This window comes from Delphinus delphis, chromosome 12, assembly GCF_949987515.2.
Source record: "Delphinus delphis chromosome 12, mDelDel1.2, whole genome shotgun sequence".
NCBI lineage: Eukaryota > Metazoa > Chordata > Mammalia > Artiodactyla > Delphinidae > Delphinus > Delphinus delphis.
Window position 1 is genome coordinate 27,264,652 of NC_082694.2, and position 22,577 is coordinate 27,287,228.

General features: G+C 45.6%; 1 protein-coding gene across 8 annotated transcripts in view; it reads right to left on the reverse strand.

Annotated features, from left to right (window-relative positions):
• Positions 1–19,670: 19,670 nt before the first annotated feature.
• DGUOK (deoxyguanosine kinase) overlaps positions 19,671–22,577 on the reverse strand; it is a 35,916-nt gene continuing 33,009 nt past the window's right edge. For 4 of the 8 annotated variants that reach the window (XM_060027511.1, XM_060027515.1, XM_060027514.1 and 1 more), the window contains 3 exons: positions 21,047–21,162; positions 20,348–20,447; positions 19,671–19,902 (listed from right to left, as the gene is read on the reverse strand). In XM_060027511.1, the coding sequence (XP_059883494.1) occupies positions 19,876–19,902; positions 20,348–20,447; positions 21,047–21,162 (243 nt within the window). In that variant the 3' untranslated portion in view covers positions 19,671–19,875. Of the gene's footprint in view, positions 20,448–20,544; positions 20,693–21,046; positions 21,163–22,577 lie in introns of all 8 variants that reach the window. The other 4 variants (XM_060027512.1, XM_060027513.1, XR_009521518.1 and 1 more) reach the window with 3 other exon arrangements.

The following is a 22,577-nucleotide window of genomic DNA, read 5'->3' on the forward strand; positions in this document are numbered from 1 at the left end:
CTTCCCTTTAGCTAATAAGCAATTTGTCCTATTTGAAGAATGAGCTTTGTATTACGGGACCTTTTGCAGAAACGTAAATATACTCCAATGTCCACACTTGAGCTTCGTGTTAAAGACTGAAGGCATTGGGACGTTCATTTGATTTTTGTTGTGTTCTTCTTTGGTCATGTGTTGGTTAAAAATATTATCACCTTACATCTGCATAGAGCTTTCCCTTTGCAAAGCACTTCCACACCCTTTCCAGTTCTGTCTGCAGAGTGGCTTGTACACCAAATGTGCAAATGTTACTTTCCTTTTCTTTCTATGACATAATTATTATTGTTATTATAACCGTTTTGCAGATAGGGGAACTGGGACTCAGAGGGGTAATTTTTCCAAGGTCATTCACTACTAAGTGTCAGAATCAGGCCTTCAATCCAGGACCTCTGAAATTAGCCTACCAGTGCCAGGGCTGTTCTGGGGGAAGAAACTGGCATTTTGCTTTTGGTGAAAGGGAGATTCGTTAGTGCATTGCTTTTGGACATGCCCTGGTTAGTGCGACACATGTAGGGTATCTAGATTATGCTTTTGGATAACTCAGCAAATGCTTTCATGTCTTATAGCTATTTCTGTGACTTCAGTTTGAATTTAGGTTCAATAAAATAGGTACATAACTTACAAGGAGCATGCAAGTGTCCCCTTCATAATGGGAAAGAGATTGAATAACCTGGAAATCTTCCAGCCTAAGGGGGCCGGGCAGGAGGATGGGAGCTTCAATTGACTCGGAGACTCAAGATGCTGAATACCCAACAGGAATAAAGGCCTTGGTGCCCCCCAAACCTTGATTTGACTGGGTGTATCAGTCAGGATCAGTTAAGTTGTGCTAGAGTAAGAAGCAATCCCCAGGTCTCAGTGGTTTGACAAAACTTTATTTCTCCATCATGAAATATGTCTACTGGGGACCAACAGGAGCTCTGTTTTCCATAGCCACTTAAGGACTCAGGCTGCTGCAACTAGCATGTTGCCTCCTCAACCCTGAAGGCAGGAAATGAGGGTGGGGCCAATAGAGCACTAACTCTTAAAGCATTTACCTGGAAGTAACACACATCACTTTTGTTCTGACTTCATTGGCCAAAGCAAGTCATAAGGGAGCAGGGGAATGCCATGGGTGCAATGCTCCCATGTGCCTGGAAGGAGAAGCAAAAATATTTGGTTAACAGCACTAATAATTAATACACAGGGAATAGTATGTGTGCATATGTGTGCGGTGGATGTGTGTGTGTGTGTGTATTTGAGGCATGTGTTAATGCAATCAATTCTGCCCATTTCAAGAGCATTTCTCCCTCCTGGGGACATATATTTGAGATTTCCACTCTAATGGGTGTCATTCCTCCCACTATGCCTGTTCAGAGATTTAGATTAGTAGAAAGAAACCTGAGTTGAGGGAAGCATGGTGGGAGAGGAGAGTGACAGTGGAGCAAACTCAGTAGAAATTAATGTGTAAACTAAAAAAGAATCCAGAAAAGGAAGGGACTCGGTATATATGTCACTAGGGGCCTGCCTAGTAAAGAAACTACTAAAACAGCATAGCTGTGGCAGAAGCATTTCCTGCCTTCTTGCCATTCACTCCCACTCATCCTTCCTGGCTAAACCCAGGTGACACCCTGGGAAGCCTTTGATGATCTCTCGAGACTGGGCCCACCAATCATATCATAAGAATGAGTCAGTCTGTCCCATCCACTGTGTAGTGGATGGGGACCATATCTTGTCCAGTGCCAGCTTCAGTCTGGGGTCTTGGAACAGAGGCAGAGAAACCAGTTGGAAGGCTGTTGCAGGAACCCAGGTGGGAAAAAAATGATGGCCTCCTTTAGGGCAGTGGTGGTGGGGATAAAGAAAAGTACGTATTGGAGAGATTTAGGGAATCAAATAACAGGAAGGGGCTGACTGGATGAGGGGTGGGGAGGAGATTTCTGGAAGAGCAGCAGGGCGGATGGTAGCACCAAGGGGCCTAGAGGAGGAGCAGTTTGCTAAACGAGGTCAGCAAGGACATGTTCCATTTGAGGCGCCTGTGGGACCGGCCCACAGAGAGACCCAGGAAGCAGCGCATAGAAGGGCCTGGGGTTCAGGAGGGGAAAGTGGCTGCACTCAGATCCTAGATCTACCTCTTGGTTAAATTTCAACATCAAATCCTCAAACGAGGTCATCATTTTTAAAAGGAACTTTAAAAAAAGAAAAAAAGTGGGGAGTTAGGGGGAGGAAGCCACAGAAAATACGTGAAAATAAAAATTGTGAAATTCCTGAACTACAAATCCTGAGAATCCAGTTAGAGGAGTGCAAAGGCTTCATGGAAAGAGCTGAGCCTCCCTAAAAGATTGGTTCAACTTCAACCAGTTTGTCTCAATAACCTATTTCCGTATGTTGTTTCCATCCCATCTCCTGCTGAGCAGGGGACTACTTGTCCCACCTGAGACCTGAACTTGATATCAACCCCTATCATCCTTGAGGCTCCCCTTCCCCATACCCTTTTATGGGTGAGGGTCAAGTCCCATTTGCAGGAACAGTGCAGTGCAGGGGGACAAATCTTCAGAACCCCTACCAGAGACCCCTTTCTTCCCACTCAGCCATTGTGATACATAGGTGCCCTAAAGATTGAGAAGCTCTGCTTTAGGAGTCTACAGGGGCTAGGGATAAGAAGGCTAGAGATAAAAAGGACACCGGTGTCCCCCATGGACCTGGGAGAGAGGTTCTTGGAAATACCTGCACTAATGGATCCAGTCATTCAAGGTCGCTCTAGCCTCGTTCCTGGAGAGGTATTCTGTGTTCCCAACATTGTACTATTTATCTGCTAAACCAGGGAGGGGATTATCAGGTTATGTCTCAGTCTACTCGCCAATTTCTAGGATGGTCCTAATGGTGGCATGACTAGGCCATTACCCACATCCACCTGATATTCAGCCATCTCAAACCACAGTAAAACTTGAATTTGAACATTGAGCCTTTGGGAAACAATCTAATTATTTATAGTGAATCAAAAGCCTGTAAGACAGAAAATGGGTGTTCAGGCAGAAAGAGGCCACAGTGAACAAAAAGATTGGCCGTTCAAACAGGGATATAGGGATTTCCCTGGTGGCACAGTGGTTAAGAATCTGCCTGCCAATGCAGGGGACACAGGTTCAAGCCCTGGTCCAGGAAGATCCCACATGCCGCGGAGCAACTAATCCTGTGTGCCACAACTACTGAGCCTGCGCTCTAGGGCCTGTGAACCACAGCTACTGAAGCCCACGCACCTAGAGCCCATGCTCTGCAACAAAAGAAGCCACTGCAATGAGAAACCCACGCACCGCAATGAAGAGTAACCCCCGCTCGCCGCAACTAGAGAAAGCCTGCGCACAGCAACGAAGACCCAACGCAGCCAAAAATAAATAAATAAATTTATAAAAAAACAAAACAAAACAAAAAACAGGGATGTGTGTGGGCTAAGGGCACCTGAGTGAAGCAGTGGTGAGCACTCGACAGGGCCTGCCCAGGTCCACAGGCTCAAGAGGAGCCTCACAGCTGCTGGAAAAAGAAGGAAGAAGAACAATGAAGTACAGGAAGTCTAGAAGCACCCCACACACACACGCTGAGAGCCCTGGAGAAGAGCTCAGGTTTACAAGCACATGCTGATCTCTGTAGAAGTCAGTGAGTAGGGTTTTTTTGAAAATATCTCTGGGGCCTCTTGGCTGCGAGAGCCCTCTTTGGAGGAAGGCAGGTAAATTCCTTCATGTGGTATGCCAGAGGTGCCAGGTCTATCTACTGTTGTCTGTGGGCACTCCTGGGATGTGGCCTCCAACATCAACACTGAAAGAAAACCTCAGGATTAAGGTTGCCAGATTTAGCAAATAAAAATACAGAGCATCCAGTTAAATTCAAAAGTCAGAGAAACAACAAATAATATTTTAGTGTCCATATGTCCCATATATTACATGCCAGAGCAACCCTACTCAGGATTAGAGTTTGTACCCAAGGCATGGGGCCAGGGCGGTGGGCGGAGGGGGTGCAGGGGTTGACCTGAGAGGAAGTTTCTACCTGAGGCCCAGTAGTACCATCCTAAGACCCACCCTGTTTTTGAATACAGAGTGGAAATGTGCTTTTGTTAGTTTGAGGGTGGGCAGTCTTTTGTGAGAGACTATGTCATCTAGTTTGCTTTTTAAACGTTTTTCCCTACAAAGGTGGGAACTACCAACATGTTTTTTTACATGTATCGAGTGGGGTAGTTCAAGGAACGTATACAATAAAAGTATCGTCGTTTTGATAATTCCAAGTCTGGTTCTTATAGGAGATGGACTGTTTCTTAGTTCAGACCATTAAAATCCTGCTTAACCAGAAAAAGTTTTCTTACTTAAGCAGGCATTTATTCATTGAGACCTGTAGAAGAAAAATGGTAACTATTTACCTAATCAAGCAATGGAAAAGTATTTCTAAGCATAAAATCACTAAATCCTTCTGCATGTCAACAACCCAACTTAAATCATAAATTCAGGGGAAATATTTACAAAACAAATGAAAAGGAAAAGTGTTATGTAAGAAAAAAGTCACCCACAAGGGGACAAAAAGGCAAAGAATGTGAACACTCACAAATACAAATGACCAAAAAAGATATAAAAAGTCCAACCTCATTCATAATCATAGCAAGCTGACAGATCACAAAATGAAAATACAGTTGACTCTTGAATAATACAGGTCTGAACTGCGTGGGTCCACTGAACCTGGATTTTTTTCAATAGTAAATACTACAGTATTACACCACCTGCAGTTGGTCGAATCTGAGGATGCAGAACTAGGGATACAGAGCAACCAAGGCTACACAGGGCTGACTACATTATACCGGGATTTTGGACTTCCCAGAGTGTCAGTGCCCTAACCCCCGTGTTGTTCAAAGATCAAATGTACTCAGTTTTGCAAATACTATTAACGGTTTTCTTTGCCAAGATATGCCGCTGATGAGACCATAAACTCACATACCCTTTTGGCAAGCAATTTCACATGCTTGTCAATACCTTCAAAATGTTTATACCCTCTCAATAATCTCACTGCTAGGAGAGCGGTGCACAAAAATCAAGGTACAAGGGTCTTCATGGAAGGCTTATTTATAACAACAAAATTGGAAACAACCTAAATGTCCAACATTAAAGAATGATTAATTCATAAGATGTAAGCACAGCAGAACATGATGCAGCCATTATAATAATTTCATTAATTTAAAAAGTAAACAAACACAAGTTAATTATAAAAAAATGAGTACACAAATGAGCAAAAAGAAAAATCTGAAAAGAATCTGCAGTCCAGTGTTAATCACTATTAATGTTGTGGACCATATCTTTAAAAATCTTTTATGTCTTAATATTAAAATAGTGCTTTTGAGGGTTTCCCTGGTGGCGCAGTGGTTGGGAGTCCGCCTGCCGATGCATGGGATACGGGTTCGTGCCCTGGTCCGGGAGGATCCCGCATGCCACGGAGCGGCTGGGCCCGTGAGCCATGGCTGCTGAGCCTACGTGTCCAGAGCCTGTGCTCTGCAACGGGAGAGGCCGCAACAGTGAGAGGCCCGCGTACCGCAAAAAAAAAAAAAATGTTTCTGTTCTTAAAATAGTGCTTTTGAAAAATATTTGGTAATATTGGAAAATATTTACCATATGAATTCAAAAGAAAATAATCAGTATATATTGTATTATCAAGAATTTGTAAGTCAATATGCACAAAGATTGGAAGGGAATACATAAAAATACTAATAATGGGTCTGTGGATGATTTTTGTTCTTTATACCTTTCTTCTAAAATTTCTACAATAAATCGATATAATTCTTATAATTGAGAAATAGAAACTTATTTTTGAAAACAGGCAAGTGGAACATTTATGCCTTAAAGCAGGTCCTCGAGAGAGCAGGAACCAAGTAATAATGATTAACAGAATGGTTTTGACTTTGCACACTGTAGCCACCCTAAAGGACTTAAAGAAGCCATTACCTGGGCCCTACCCTTGGAGATTCGTGCTGAGCAGGGGCCAGGGCATTATGCCCTTGGCAATATCTAGGCACTCTTGGGTGGGGGTATAATGTGCAGCTAGGCTGGGATGTGTCTGCACGAGCCATCACACGTTTCCCCAGGAGTCTAGGCCATGTGGCCTGGCAGAGGAGGAACTGCAGGACCTGATTTCAAGCGCCAAGGGGCCTCTCTAGCTGTGTGCTTCAGGTGAGTCATTTAACTGCACGTCAGTCTATCTGTAAAATGGTAATATGTAATGCAAGATTTGGGGTGTGGCTTCAAGGAGAGGATGAATGAGAAAGCGCTGTGTGAAATAGAAAGCATACAGAATGCGCTGCGGTTTTTTGCGGTACACGGGCCTCTCACTGTTGTGGCCTCTCCGGTTGTGGAGCACAGGCTCCAGACGCACAGGCTCAGCGGCCATGGCTCACGGGCCCAGCCGCTCCGCGGCAGGTGGGATCTTCCCGGACCGGGGCACGAAGCCGTGTCCCCTGCATCAGCAGGCGGACTCTCAACCACTGCGCCACCAGGGAAGCCTTGAATGTGCTGTTTTTGAGAACCTGGAAACTTAGATGATAGCAATTGTCTTTGATCAATGAAATATCCTTGGCAACTTGGGAACCCATGCAAATAAACAGGTTTGTTTCTAAGCTGTGTCAGTCTTGTAATTTGATTTGATTCGGAGATACTGTAGGCAGGTGCTGTCAAATGTAGATGCCTGGGGCAGTCCTAGCCTGAGGGCTCATGGGCAGTGGACAGCAGCCGATAGATCTGAGTTGGTTCAGACCACTAGGTCATCCTGCTTTGAAAGGTGTCTGGCCTCTGGAAGCCAAAACTTTGTTCTCATGAAAATGTGCCTTTGCATGCTACACAAACACCCCAGAATGTCTACTTCTTCTTTTTTTAAAAAAAAACAAAAACAACAACAAAAATATTTATTTATTTGGCTGCGCTGGGTATTAGTTGTGGCACGCGGGATCTAGTTCCCTGACCAGGGATCGAACTCAGGCCCCCTGCATTGAGAGTGTGGAGTCTTAACCACTGGACCACCAGGGAAGTCCCCAGAGTGTCTACTTCTAAATAAATGTTCTTATGTAAATCATCTCCTTGGGAGATTATGTGGCCATTGCTTAAAATGTCTTAGTAATTGTTCTTTTGAGATTGCCTTTGTCTAAGCTACATTATTTTCTGAGTATTTTCGATCGGTGAATTCATTCTCCATCCTTTGAAGAGAAGCTTAATTTTAGAAAGCAGCCAGAAATATCTTTCAGAAACAAACCTGACAAGTTAGATGGTATTCAAGCCTAGGTTAGACGTTTTATTTTGTAAGCGAAGAGGTCCTTTGTAAGGTACACATGTGTGTCTGTCTTGCTACCCAGTGTATTCCCAGCACCCTGCACAGCACCTGGGGCCTTGAGTGGTGAACAGAACCTGGTTCTCTACTGGGACCCAGATACTGGCTCAAAAGGTAAGTGTGGAAGAGTCTTTGAACAAAGCAGCCTGTTTGGGAGTAATAATTTCTAGCTTGTATGTTGACCAGAAATCTGTCTCTTTCTTTTGATAAGTATGCTGTGGGTACACCTTGTGCATTTGACTACGGAGAAAATGATGCAGTTCCTTCCCCTTATTGGGGCTAATACTGGATTTAGTCTCCTAAGACAACACTAATCAGCAACACTGGACAAATCCAGGCATTTCTGGAATTATTTTTCATGCCAACCCAATCCACAAAACATGCAAACATGGTATTGTCAACAAGGACAATACCCAAAACATAATTCACTTTTTCACACAAGAATTTCAAGACACTGACATTAATCCAAGTTAAGACTTGCAAATGAGCCAAGGTCCACAGCTCTGGGCACTGATGAATTTGAGGGTACACAGTTAAGCAGCTCCTAGCCAGGACTGAGAGCATCGACATGCGAGTCAGACTCCTGGGTTGATTCTGCTCAGCTGTTAACTAGCTGTGTGTCTGAGGCGCGGGGCCGGGGGTGGGGGGGCGGGATTTCACACCTCTCCCCTTGTTCTTTATCCATACAGTGATCTCACACTCTTAAAGCCATCAGTCTTAAGAACAATGAAGGTGGACAGGAAGCAAGGAGAGCAGGTTGTTAACAGAAGGCATCCCGCTGGCGACCGTGGAGGGAAAGCAAGGTGCTGCTGAAGGAGCGGAGACTCGGGGGGCAGCAGGAACCAGTCTCAGCTGAGACGAGATCCCTGCTCTGAAGGAAAAAAAAAGCCAAAGACAGAGCTCAACTGCTCCTGGCAATGGAACCGTTTCCAAGAAGGGAACACAGAGGTCATCTGAGGTCAAGTTCAGGGCACGCAGCCAGCAGCCAGGCGGGAAGGAAGTTGCAGCGAATGCCCGCCTGCTCTCCCAGCACTTCGCCTTCTGAGCACAAGTCCCGCGCCAGCCCCTTTGCCAGGGCGCCCCGGGGAATTCAGAGGCTCCTTCCAGACCCCGGCCTTCTGGCTCTGGCCTCGCGGACGCAACCCGCGTGGAGGCGCCGCGGAGAAGCAGGTAGAGTCAGCGAGTCGTTGTGAGCGCTGGGTCGGCGCCGGCCCGGCGTGTCTCGGCCGCTCCGAGCGCTCAACTGCAAACCTTCGAGCCTTCTTCGTCCACTGCCGCCCTCCTCTAACGTCACGGCCTCCCCTGCCTTAGGCACACAGGACTTTTTCTTAGCTCCCTGCCTTTGCTCTTGGTGTTTACCCCAAAGCTCTGGAAATCCTGCTATCATTTAATGCCCAGCTCGAATGCCATGTGACCCATGAAGCTCCTGTAGGCGGAAGTAGCACCTGTTACCATGTGTCCTGCGTCACACTTAGGGTCATTTTGTCTCTCTCCATTTGGGACCACATTGTATCCATTCGTAACCATCGCATCATGTCTCTTCCTTCCTTGGCCCGTGCTGCCCAACTGCCTGCGCGTCCTTGCCGTTCTGCCGCCATCACACCCCTCACCTCGTCCTTCAAGGCTCAGCTCAGAGACAGACTGTGAAGGACTTTCCCACTCTTACCACCGCTCCACCCACACAGACATGCTGGCTCCAGTTTCTGATCAGCTACTTCTGTGCCCAGAAGTTTCTCTCCAGTATTTCTAATCCTTGGAACACCCTTGCAAAGTAGGTGCAGAGTTTATTTCACTTTCAGAGGTAAGAGTAGAAGCTCAGAGAGGTTAAGAGTGCCCGGGTTGCACCGCTGGCTAGTGTGGCGCAGCCAGGATTGGAACCTAGGCTTGTCTTACACCAAACCCAAGCCTTCCATCCCTTCCATGTGACTTCTTCATTCATAGGGCAAATATTTTGAACATAAGACTGTAAGGACCTTGAAGATTATCTTTGTTGTCAATGCAAGAAACCGAAGGTATCAAGACTTGCCCAAGGTGACACAGTTTCTCCCTACATGCTTTTATCATTCCTCATCTGTCAACTTCAGGTGGTCCCTAGTACCAGGTAACATTCCCTGGGGTCCCCATTTGCAAGCCATCTGACACAACTGCCCTGTAGCAGGGCCCCAAACTGGCAAGAGAGAATGTTGCAATACCCTCAGAGCCACAGCTGTACGTAATGATAAAATCCCCAACGACAGTCACTTTGAGTTTCTTTCTTGCGTAAGAGAAGTCTGAGGAGGGCAATCCACAGCTGCTAATGCAGTTTTACCAAGTCAAGCCCCGGGCTGCTGCTTTCTTCTGCAATTCCCTCCTCCAGGGGCACTCATGGTCCCCAGTGGCTCCAGGTTCACCCGGGGCAGGGGCGCTGCCAGCAGAATCCAAGGGCTCACTGCCCATCTTCTATTTCTGCCATTTACTCTACGGGTCACACAATCACATAATCTAGTCCAGAGGTAGATAAGCTGCTCAGAGCCTAGCTGGGAGCTGGCCTGGGACTTGGCAAGTACGTAGCATGTAGCTGCGAGCATAAGGGGTAAGGGTGTAGGGGACGTTTCATTGCTTAGTCCAAGGGGCCCTTCTTTTTCTTTTTTAAAAAAATTTATTTATTTATATTTATTTTTGGCTGCGTTGGGTCTTCGTTTCTGTATGAGGGCTTTCTCTAGTTGTGGCAAGCAGGGGCCACTCTTCATCGCGGTGCGTGGGCCTCTCACTATCGTGGCCTCTCTTGTTGCAGAGCACAGGCTCCAGACGCGCAGGCTCAGTAGTTGTGGCTCACAGGCCTAGTTGTTCCGCGGCATGTGGGATCTTCCCAGACCAGGGCTCGAACGCCTGTCCTCTGCATTGGCAGGCAGATTCTCAACCACTGTGCCACCAGGGAAGCCCCAAGGGGCCCTTCTTAAGCTCAGCCTACTTCTTTCCATTTGTTTAGTATTTATCGAGCTCCTCACTCGTATGTGCCAGACACTGGAGAGACAAAGAGGAATAAGACTCATTCTGAGTCTAATAAAGAGACAAAGAAATAGATCGTTTTCATGCTATGTGGCAAGTGCAACAATAAGATATATGCCAAAGGCACTCAACAGGAACACAATGACGGGCACCTGACCCAGCTGTGGGGGCGAGGCAGTCAGCAAAGGCTTCTTGAATAGGGTGCTTGCTGATGAAACAGATATGAGACATATTAGGAGGGCTGTTACTAGCCTCAGATGATTGCCTGGATATTGGGGATGAGTGAGAGGAGGAATCAGACGCTCCCGGTGGCTGCAGGAATGATAGGAGAACATTGAACGCTGGATCTTCTCGCAGATGCCCAGTGCTTTCTTGCCTCAGAGCAGGTGGTCACTTCCCCAGTGTTGCCTTTTCCATCGCTGCTCACAAAGATGTGAATTTGGGCCCTTCTCACTTTCAGGGTTTTAACCCAGGTACTCTCAGGAGGTGAAGTCCCCCTGACTCTGACCTAGTGAATCAAATACAGGAGCACGGTCTGCACCATGCAACCTCCAGGCCAGACCCAGCTGGAGTTTCCCAAGTGTCACCTGAGCCCGATGGTGACTCGTGGAAACTTTGGCTCTAGAAAATCCATCTGTAGTGAACATCTCCCACTGTGTGAAGGACCACTGTGTTGGCAGTAGAGCCCACCTCCCACAGTGAAGATGAACTCAGATACTGTTTTTCCCAGACTCCCTTGCAGCTACTTGGCATGTCAAGGGCACATGGCCTAGATTCTAGGAGTCAGCTATCCCTACCAGAGTCAGGTCCCTGAGAACTTTCTGTGACAGCAACAGTTGCAGGGGGGTCACATTCTCACCACAACTGTGGTGGACCCTTTTGGGCCTTGCAGATGACGGACCCTGGGGCTTCATCACGTTCACAGGAACTTGCTTCTCATTGCAGTTTCGGACCATGATGGAGTCTTTGGCTGTCATCAGTCCAGCAAGGGGTGAGGCTAGGGTAAATGTGGGGACCAGGAGAGCACTGCTTGGTTCAGAAGACAGCGAGTTCAGAGGACTGTTGAGCTGGAACAGAGGGTTCTTTCACAGGGGCAGGGGAAGATGAGGCTGGAGGACCCCAAAAGCCCAGTTAAGGAACCTAGTCATCATCTTGCAAGAGGCACTGACATTTTTGAAAAATGAACTTTTATTTGGGAATAATTTTGGATTTACAGAAAAGTTTCAAAAATGGCACAGAGAGTTTCCATATATCCCTCACCCAGTTTTCCCTAGTGCTAACATCTTAACATTATATGGTACATTTGTTAAAACTAAGAAGCTGACATTGGTACATTACTGTTACCCAAACTCCAGACTTGAGTTGGATTTCACTAGTTTTTCCACTAATATCTTTTTTCTATTCCAGGATCCAATCCAGGATACCACTCTGCATGTAGACAGCAACCTTTTTAAAGGAGAATATTAACATTATTAAAGGTGTTTTAGGAGAACCACCTGACCCCAATGGACAGGTTGGTCCAGGAACTGGGATAGGAAGGCACTTGTAAAGGCATTCCAGAACCTTCGAACTTCCAAATACACCCCACTGCCCAGCATCTGAAGGGGCTCACCACGTTGAAGATGCAGGGCCTGCTCAGGGCCCCAGGGGGCCAAAGGTATATTTAGGATACACCTGGGAGCCAAAAAAAAGAAAAACTCCTTCCTCTGGAATTCTCTGGGGGTCCAGTGGTTAGGACTCTGCACTTTCACTGCCAAGGGCCCAGTTTCAATCCCTGGTTGGGGAACTAAGATCCTGCAAGCTGCGTGGTGTGGCAAAAAAAAAAAAAAAAAAAAAGATATACCTGAGAGCCTCCACCCAGCAGTGCTGGTAAGCTAGAAGGTCTTCCTACCCAGGCAACAAAAGCAGGCTGGTAAACCCAGACAGGCAGCCAAAGAAGTACGTGCTTGCCCTCTTTTCTGAAAGTCTAGACTCGTCTCCCTTACAAGTCAGTTTGATGTGGAAAGAGAACAGGCTCTACAGGGGGTCAGGATGGACCAGGGTTTAAGTCCTGGCTCCGTCGCTTACTGATAGACCATGTGTGAGTTACTGAACTTCTCTGAGCTGCAGTTTCCTCACTGATAAAAACTGGAATATTACACTTCCTTCATAAGATTATTGAGAGGATTGATTAACATTTATACAGTGTTCGGGAGGGGCTGGCACACACACAGTAGACAGTCAATAATCAGCTCCCTTTGATGACACGCGGAGGAGGGGGGGGTCTGGACCTATAATTTTCTTGCATATCCTCAAAGTGCTTAACATTTGGAAAGTAATTCATACATTGATGATTGTGATATGGAGCTCTCACACCCAGTGACCTGAGAAAGGGCAGATCATGACTCCGGTTACAACATTCATTTATTTAGCAAGTCTCTGTTAGTCACTCACTAAATATCAATAAATAGATACATGTCAGGCACTGTGCTAAGTGACTAAGATGGTCTGCGTTGAGGATGGCAAAGCCCAGGAGGGAGAGGTACCTCCAGACAACTTTATTCAGGCCTGATGCATAGTTTAATAAGCAGAGGGTCCAAGGCACAAAGCCTGGATGCTTGTGTGAGGGGAGAGGGAAGAGCCTCACACAGAGAGGAGGAGCACTCTTGGGACTGGCAGAATAAGTAGGTCTTCCAGTTAAAAAAGAGTGGGGAAAAGGTGAGAGGGAGGGAGAGAAAAGCATCGCGTTATGCGGGAAACACAGGTTGTATTCTGGAACCTAGGTTAGTCTTGTGGGTTTATGGAATGAGTGGTGGGAGGTGAGGTTATAAAAACATGGCAGCTGGGATACTTCCACACGGGAAGGGCTGAGGGGCAGCTATCTGGTGGCAGGGGTGGGTCTTGAGACCCGACCTGAAGCTGTTCTTTTGCAAAGCAACCACAGGTCTTTAATTCATGGTTTATTTGAGGCATCTCAGGAAAGAGACGATTAGTGGTAATAGTGATGGGCGGGCTTTGGCCGGGGCTTGGCCGGTGAGTGGGCGTTCCAGCCACTCCTGGCTTTGGCCGCCCATACCGGGAAGGGAGCCCTGTGAGCGCCCTGACACAGCAGGTAGAGTGAATGAATGCTGGCGAGTCAACCACAATATCCACTACACCTGCAACTAGAGAAACAAAGTGAGGTGCAGAGAAGATTTGAGAGATTTCAGAGATGAAAAGGTAGACTTTGGTGAAAAAGGAGGGGACAATGAGAGCTGGAGGGGCAAAGATGACTCCAAAGCTTCTAGTGAGTCAACTGGGTAAATGGAGAAGCAGGAGAAACGGATTTTGCTGGCTGAGGTGGGGGTGGGGTTGAGAACTCTGTCTTGTACACACTGAGCATAAGGGATGCCCAGGTAATGACATCCAGAGGTCAATATAGCTGTAGCTTTAAAAGTCATCTTCCTGTCTGTGATTTGCTTCAAAATCATCTGAGAATGGTGGGTAGGCTATAGATGAAACAAAATTGGCTATGAGTAGATAACTGAAGTGGGTGAAAAAGTAAAAATTAGCTCATGTTCAGGGGAAGAAAAAGCTGCCCTGCCATTCGTCAGGCTGGGAGGACAGACATAGGTTAGGCTAGCTACAAAGTTACTATGAAACAATATTCCTCCTAAGGGCACACTGCAGCTAAAGTATCATAACCACCCCCTTTTTTGTGTGACTACTGCTTTCCGACTCACTGGGAGACCTTGTTCTCTAAAATTATAGACCATCAGAAACTTTGCTGTTTGAAATTTTATCAGTAAAAATGAATCACCCTTCTGTTGCCAGGAGGATCTAAGTCACCTTGACACAGGGAAGCAGTCGTTTTTTTTTTTTTTTTTTCTTTTCTTTTTTGGCCTTACCACATGGCTTGCGGGATTTTAGTTCCCCAAACAGGAATCGTACCCATGCCCCCAGCAGTGAAAGCGCGGAGTCCTAACCACTGGACTGCCAGGGAATTCCCAGGGAAGCAGTCTTGATTTGCAAACCAGGTTCAGAGTTTCAGATAAGGGGCTTCTGAGCACAACATTCCATGTTTATCTTAACTTTGCACTTCCTAAGGAAATGAACCTTTCCTTAGTGCAGTTCAGACCAGATGTTGACTCCTGCTTTGCGTTGAGCCTATCAAAACATTGCTTCATTTAAATTTTACCAAAATTCTATCCTTACCCTAAGTCCTATAACTCTCTCTTTGCCTGTTTGGTGAGACACCCATAGCTTCTCTGGTATGTGGTCTCCTTCATTTCAATGAGTTAATAAATCTGATTTTTGTCAAAATACAGGTCTGTTCCCAGTGATCTTAGGCTGATTGATTATGACATGAGCAATAGGGATATGGAAGTTCTCTGTACTGTTCTCTACGCTATTGCAAATGATCCACATTTTCCATAACATCTCCAAGTTTTTAAAAGTCCTCACCCCATGTTAATAGTGCACACCTTGACAGTGTTTGAGATTTGTGCAAGGCAAAATGCTTGCCCCACGCCAGAAAAAGTCCACAACCTAATCCCTGGCACCTGTGAATGTTACTTTACTAGCAAAAGGGACTTTGCAGATGTAGTTAAGGCTAAAGACCTTGAAATGGGAGAGTATTCTGGATTCTCCAGATGAGCCCAATGTAATCAAGTGGGCCCTTAAAAGCAAAGAACCTTTCCTGGCTGTGGTCAGAGAGAGAGGTGATGATGAAAGAGTCAGAGATGCAACATTGAAGAGGAAGGGACCACAAGCCAAGGAATGTGGGCAGCATCTAGAAGACAAAAAAGGTAAGGGAACAAATTTTCCTCTAGAACCCCCAGAAAGGAACACAGCCATGTTGATAATTTGATTTTAACCCAGTGAGACCCATGGTAGAGTTCTGACTTACAAAACTGTGAGATAATAAGTCTGTACTGCTTTAAGTCACCTTTATGGTAATTTGATACGGCAACAATAGAAAACAAATACAAGACCACAAACAAGAGGAGTGAGTAAAGACAGAAGTGAGCCAAGGGTGCCTGGGGCAACACCAACACTTTAGAGGAGAGGAAACAAAGGTGAGTCAGCCAAGGAGACAGAAAGGGAGACACCAAGTAGTGGAAAAGCCAGAAGAGACCAACACAGGAAAGAGTTCCAAGAAGGAGAAAGTAGGGACTTCCCTGGTGGTCCAGTGGCTAAGACTCCATGCTCCCAATGCAGGGGGCCGGGTACAATCCCTGGTCTGGGAACTAGATCTCACATGCTGCAACTAAGAGTTCGCATTCCGCAACTAAAGATCCCGCATGCCACAACGAAGATCCCGTGTGCCGCAACTAATGCCCAGCACAGCTAAATAAATAAACACTAAAATAAAAAAATTTATAAGAAAAAAAGGAGAAAGTGGTCCGGAGATTTAAACTGCCTACTCTTTAAAGTGAGGGCTGAAGAAGCTTAGTCTTTCAATTTTAAAATACATGTTATTTTATTGCTTCATTTTCCCAGTGATTCTCGCATTTGTATATAAAACAGCCTCTTTCACCTGAAACTTCACCTTCTCCTTTCATGTTAAAAGCCTGAGAGTTTGAGAACTTTCACAGCCTCAATCCACGTTATAAACCCATTAAGGTAATTATTCTGGTTCTAGAACAGCAGGTTTTACCACATCGTAAGCCGGAAAGAAATGTAGCTGTTTTAATGTGTTAATCCCAGTTATTTGACTCTGGGGGACCGTCTAATCCAAGAGTGAGAACAGCCCACCCAGACTGGCCTGCCAGTGCAGACCTAATCTCCATATTTAAACACTTCACCCAGACCTACCTCCACCCCCATCCTTAAAGCCCCAAACTACGTCTCATTAAATATGTACTCTCTCTCGCCAGACCAGCTCAGCTACCAATTTGGAAAATGGCAAATTATTTCACCCAGGTGAGACTGTTGATGGCTTTGACTATCTTAGAGAACAGTTACATTCTAAAGGCAATGTTTACAAATGGAAAGAAACGCTGAATTTGTAGATTTTCAGACTTTAGAAGACTAAGTGAAGAATGTGGAGAGGAGGATATTCTTAAATGATAAGCTCATTAACCTCATCAAGTTTTGACAGTCTGGGCCTAATGCCTCATTCTCACATGAAGGCCTTGGCACACAACATTTTTCTCTGCCTAAATACCCCACTCATTCTTCAGAATTCAGAATAGATGTCACTTTTGCAAGGGGACTATCCCAGATTATGTTGGCTCTTCCTGTTATAGGCCCCCACGGTACACCTGTACATCTTTTGAAACAGTCACTACACCTGCAATACTTGTTCAGTGTCTATCACCCTCTCCATTAGATGACAAGTTCTGTGAGGTGAGGACAAGGTCTGCCTTCTGTTGTGTTCACTGTTATCTCCTTGGTCCCTAGCATATGGCAGAGAGTCAAATATTTGTTGATGATTGAATACATGAATGAAGGGTGGGGGCCTAGTGCTCTTACTCTGGGTTTACAGGTGATTTCTACATTAGTGGTTCCTGGAAACTTAAATGGGAATGAAACATTCAGGCCCCTCAAAGCTAAAGGACCAAAACCATTGAGTTTCCAAAACACACCGAATACCCTGTGTTCATCCCTGGTCTTGTCCAAAGCCTGAAGCAGCAAATAAACACAAGAACAAGTGGGACAGATTTTCAACATGTCTTTTCTACAAATGGTGTTGGAATAACTGGATATACACATGCAAAAGAATGACGTTGAATCCCTTCCTTACACTCTACACAAAAATTAACTCAAAATGGATCACATAGAGCTTCCCTGGTGGCGCAGCGGTTGAGAGTCCACCTGCCGATGCAGGGGACACGGGTTCGTGCCCCGGTCCGGGAAGATCCCACATGCCGTGGAGCGGCTGGGCCTGTGAGCCATGGCCGCTGAGCCTGCGCGTCTGGAACCTGTGCTCCGCAACGGGAGAGCCCACAACAGTGAGAGGCCCGCGTACCGCAAAAAAAAAGACAAAAAAAGTATCACAGACCTAATGTAAGAGGTAAAACTATACAAATCTCAGAAGAAAACACAGGAGATGTTTGTGACCCTGGGTTATTCAAAACTTTCTTAGACATGGTGCCAAGATAAGTGACAAGAATAAATTTGATGTCATCAAGATAAAAAACTCTTGTGCTTCAAAGGACACTATCAAAATGAAAATACAACCCACAGAATGGGAGAAAACATGTGTATATCATATACATAATAAGGACTTGTATCCAGAATATATACCCTTACAACTCAACAATAAAAAGCCAAATAACAGAATTGGAAAAAATGGACAAAGGATTTGAGTAGACATTTTTTTCCAAAGAAGATATACAAATGACCAATAAGCACATGAAAAGTTTTGCTCAACATAGTTAGCCATTAAGGGAATGTAAATCAAAGCCTCAATGAGATACGCCTTCACTCCTCCTATTAGGATGGTTATAATCAAAATGATAGGTGGCAAGGATGTGGAGAAAGTGGAACACTCATACATTGCTGGAGGGAATGTAACATGGAATTCTGGAAGTTTAGCAGTTCCTCAAACAGTTAACATGGAGTTATCATTTGACCCAATAATTCCGTTCCTCGGTATATACCCAAGAGCAATGAAAACATACGTCCACACAAAAACCTGTATATGAATTTTCATAGCAGTGTTATTCTTAATAGTCAAAAAATGGAATCTACATGTGCCTCAATGGATGAATAGATAAACAAAATGTGGTATAGTCACAAAACGAAATATTTAGTCATAAAAAGGAATGAAGTACTGATACGTGTTACAACTTGGATGAAGCCTGAAAACCTTAAAATGAAAGAAGCCAGTCACAAAAGGCCACATAGTATGTGATTCCATTTATATGAAATGTCCAGAATAGGCCAATCAGTAGAGATAGAAAGTAGACTGGTGATTGCCCAGGGCGGGGCGCATGTGGGTGGGGATTGTGGGGGAGTGACAGCAGCTGGTGTGGCATTTCTTCTGAGGGTGATGAAAACATTCTAGAACTGATTGTGGCGATGGTTGCACGACCCTATGACTATACTAAAAACTACTGAATTGTACACTTTAAATGGGTGAATTGTATGGTATGTGAATTACATCTCAGTAAAGCTGTTAACATTTTCTTAAGCAGGATAGGGGCTTCCCTGGTGGTGCAGTGGCTAAGAATCCACCTGCCAATGCAGGGGACACGGGTTCGAGCCCTGGTCCGGGAAGATCCCACATGCTGCGGAGCAACTAAGCCCGTGCGCCACAACTACTTAGCCTGCTCTCTAGAGCCCGTGCGCCGTAACTACTGAGTCCATGCTCTAGAGAGCCCGCGAGCCACAACTACTGAAGCCCGCGCACCTACAGCCTGTGCTCCGCAACAAGAGAAGCCACCACAAGGAGAAGTCCGCGCACCACAACAAAGAGTAGCCCCCGCGCACAGCAATGAAGACCCAAGGCAGCCAAAATTAAATTAAAAAAAAAATTTTTTTTAAAGTAGGATAAAGAAATGCCGTGCGATTTCAAAACATCCCACAGTTGTTAGAAACCAGTCTCACACTCGTTTTCCCAAGCATGAAGGGAAACCCAGGTTTCTGTCTCCTGGGACACTCTGGGTCCCAAGCTCATTCATTTTCCTGCGGGCCTGTGCAACTGTCAAGGGCTCAGAGCAGGAATTCCGATCCCGGTGAATCGTGGATCTGCAGTCTTCTTTCAATGAAGCACTTCCATTCTCTAGAGCCATGTATTTTTCTCTCTTAACAATAAACTGTCCTTGAAGCTTGAAGTGCAGCACAAAAAATTATTTTCTTTCTTTCCAGCATAGACAGATTCACTCCATTAAGGTCAACTGAAACTCACTGGGTCAGGTGTTTGGAGCAGGCCAGAGTGCCAGGATGACCGAACCCTAAATATCAGATGCTGAACTTTTAGGCTCATGATTTGTTCTCTCCCTCCTTCCCTCCCTTTCTTTCATCCAGGTTCTTCAGCTCTAAGACAAAGGTCTAAATCCCCACCCCATCCCCCAAACCAAGAGTGCTGGATGGGAAGAGACAGAGGAGCTTCCTGGAGTTTGGGCTCCATTTCCTGGCTCTGGGGACTCACACTTGAGCATCCACCCACTCCTGAGTCACTTTACTTCCCTTCTTCATGACTAAGGCAGAGCTTGGTTAGGGGTCCTAGAAGCAGTTCCCGCCCTGGCATGTCAGAAGGAGCCAGTGAACACACAGGGAAGTCTGGCTGGTGAAGGATTCAAGAAGAAGAAAAGCAAAGACTTTTCTCACGTGAAAATGGCCAGTCTAGAGGGGAGCTCAGAGCAGGCACCAGTAGACACACGCTGAAATAAATGAACAACTGGATAGCAAAATCCACAAAAATGTAGACTTTATTTAAGAAGTCCTTGAGATATAAAGGAAGACAAAGGCAGGGTCCAAGGGTAATAGAAACCTAACCCCTGAGTGTCAGAGCACTCTAGGTGTAAAAGGAGATTGGAGTGGGGATGGGAAGGTGGGTGACTTGGTATTCTTCTGGCTTCAAAAAGTCAGACAGCCCAGATCACAGCTAGAACATCCTGGTACTGGTTATAGATTCTTTACAAAGGTGTTTACCTGTGGGAAAGAGAAAAACCAAAAGTTAATTTCACATTTTCAGGAGACTACACAATAGTCCATCCATAATGCATATGTAGCCAAGCCCATGAGTTTTTGTGAGGAAGGGAAAATAGGTATGGAAAGGAAATGTGACCTGCCCAGGGTCCTACAGTATCAAGTGGCAGAGCTGGATAGAATCCAGAAGTCTCATTTCCCTAGTTCTAGAATACCTTAGAGGAGGGAGTCAGCTGGAAAGCACATATTACAAGTCAAGTATTTAACAGTTATTGGCCCAAAATATTAGAGAACAGGGATTATGTTACTAACTTCTACAAGGCCCCACAGGCTTTGGAGTGTGAAATGCAATGTGAGGCACAATGCACAGGGCCCATACTGAAGTCTGAAGCAATAAAAGCGCAAAAAAGGAAATCTACTAGAAAGCAGGAGTTAAGGTCTTCCCCACCCTCTTCATGAGCGCTTCTTGTTTGGTTACTTCTTCAGAAAAATCATCATTGACATCCAATACCAGCACTGGAATGTTCAGCAGAGCCTCAGAGCAGAGCCTATAAGAAGCATGAACATTTAGGGAACAGAAAAAAGATGGCAGGTTTCACATACTCACCAGTCTTAATAATTCAGAACAGATCTAAGGTCACATACCTTCTTAAGGAAATTTCATGTAAACAGTAGTTTAGAAAAAGAATTCCATAAAGTTGGCTGGGAAGATGAGGCTGAAATTCCTCTTTAGTCTTGAGACTGATACTGAAGGTCGGAGCCTCAAACATTTTAAATGGACACCACACCAAGCCTGAAGGGAGGAAAGGCTGAAACTAGGAATGTCAACTTAGTACATTGACAATTTCTCTACAGTTTTTCAGCCCTTTACCCTGAGCCAACTATGTCATCATAATCAATCACCACGGTCAGTCAGGGAATGTCAAAAAACAAAAGAGCTGGAGAAACAGAATCTAATCAAAAGTTTACTGGAATATATAGATTATATCCAATATTAAATTTCTGATTTGGATAATGCTTGACAATTCCAACCACTTCCAGCACATTCTGAACCTGCTTAAGGGGCTGCATGTTGAACTTCCTGTACTTTAATGACTGGCTGCAGGAAGGCAGGCCTCTGTCCACTGCTGCTCTCTTCTCCACTTACGGGGTTGTTTTGCGGACAAGCCAGGCTTCATGCTGAGCATGCAGCTGCTCAAGATACGCCAACTCAATTCCTTTCTCCTCTTCCCTGGCCCTCAGGTGTAGCCTCTTCAGACAAACCTGAAAGACAATCCCCAGGATCTGCTGAGCTCTTTGGTTATTTCAGCTGTTACAGAAGCTGGGGTGCTCTCAGACCCACTTGCCATGTCTATCCTGGGCACTAGCACTAAGACTTTGCTTCTGCTGCCTTGTTTTTTTATTCAATCACAGGTTAATAACAAACATCATCTACCCTGGGAACCTGGAATTAACCTTTTTTTCCTCCTCCCAGCCACATCCAGGAAGTCACCGAATTCTCTATAATCTCTCTTCAGCTGGCTCTCACCTTGCCTCTCTCACCTCTGCCCTGGTCAGGCCTCATCATCTCTCACCTGGACTACGAGCAAGCGCCTTCTGGCTCCCCGCCTCCCGGAAGCGGTGAAGCATGTGGAAAGAGCACAGGCCCTAAAGTCTCAAAGTCCAGGGTTAAATTCCCGTCTTCACCAGGCAGCAGCGGGGCAAGCTTTGTGGGCTTCCATTTCCTCCCCCTTCATCAATCCCACGGGTTGCTGTGAAGATTTACAGAGGGAGCCCATCAAGTTCCTGGCAAATGCTGTCTTTCCTCCCAGTTTTCCTGCTCAGTCCACCCTTCCAGAGTATCGCAATATACAGTTGTCCCTCGGTATCTGTGGTAAGGGGGGGTTGGTTCCAGGACCCCCTGAGGATACAAATATCCAAGGCTGCTCAAGTCCCTTATGTGTATGAAATGACAGTGGGCTCTCCACATCAGTGGGGTCTGTGTCTGTAGATATGGAGGGTTGACTGTAACGGTATCACTCTCCTTGCTTAAAATACCTCACAGGGTCCTTATCGTCTTCAGCCCGGATTCAAGGAAGTATGAGGAACATCATATTTACCAAAGGGTAAGTAATTTGAAACATCTCTTTCATATCATATCAAACACTCACTCCGGGGCACAATGCAAATTCTGCATAGGTCAAAAGTAAAGAAGTAAAAAAAGTGAGGCTTGAGACGAACTCTCCATCCTCCACTCCTTCCAGAGTGTGCATAATTTCACTCTGATCAGAAAGTTTGAAGCACAATGGCTCAGGGAATGTCAGCTTCTCCTTTACTGGTCATACAAGGCCATTTCCAGAGTCTGGCCACCCCTCCTAACTCTCCACTTTCAACTTCCTTAGCTCCTTCCTCCCCTGGACCCATGGCTTCAGCCAGATTTGGCCTCCTGACTGCGGTACAGATCAAGCTCTTTCACATCTCAAAACTTTTGCTCTGAATGTTTGCTTTGCCTGAATTGCCTTCCTTCCTCTCTCTCCCTGGCAAATGCTTTATTATTCAATGTCATCTGTCCTGGGAAGAACAAGTAGATTAACTCACTGATTTAGGACTTCTCTCTTTCAAACATTTAAACTTTATTCCCAAATGTAAACTTTATCCCCAAACGTAGGGTACAATAGCCCTAAAGATGCAGAGTCTTT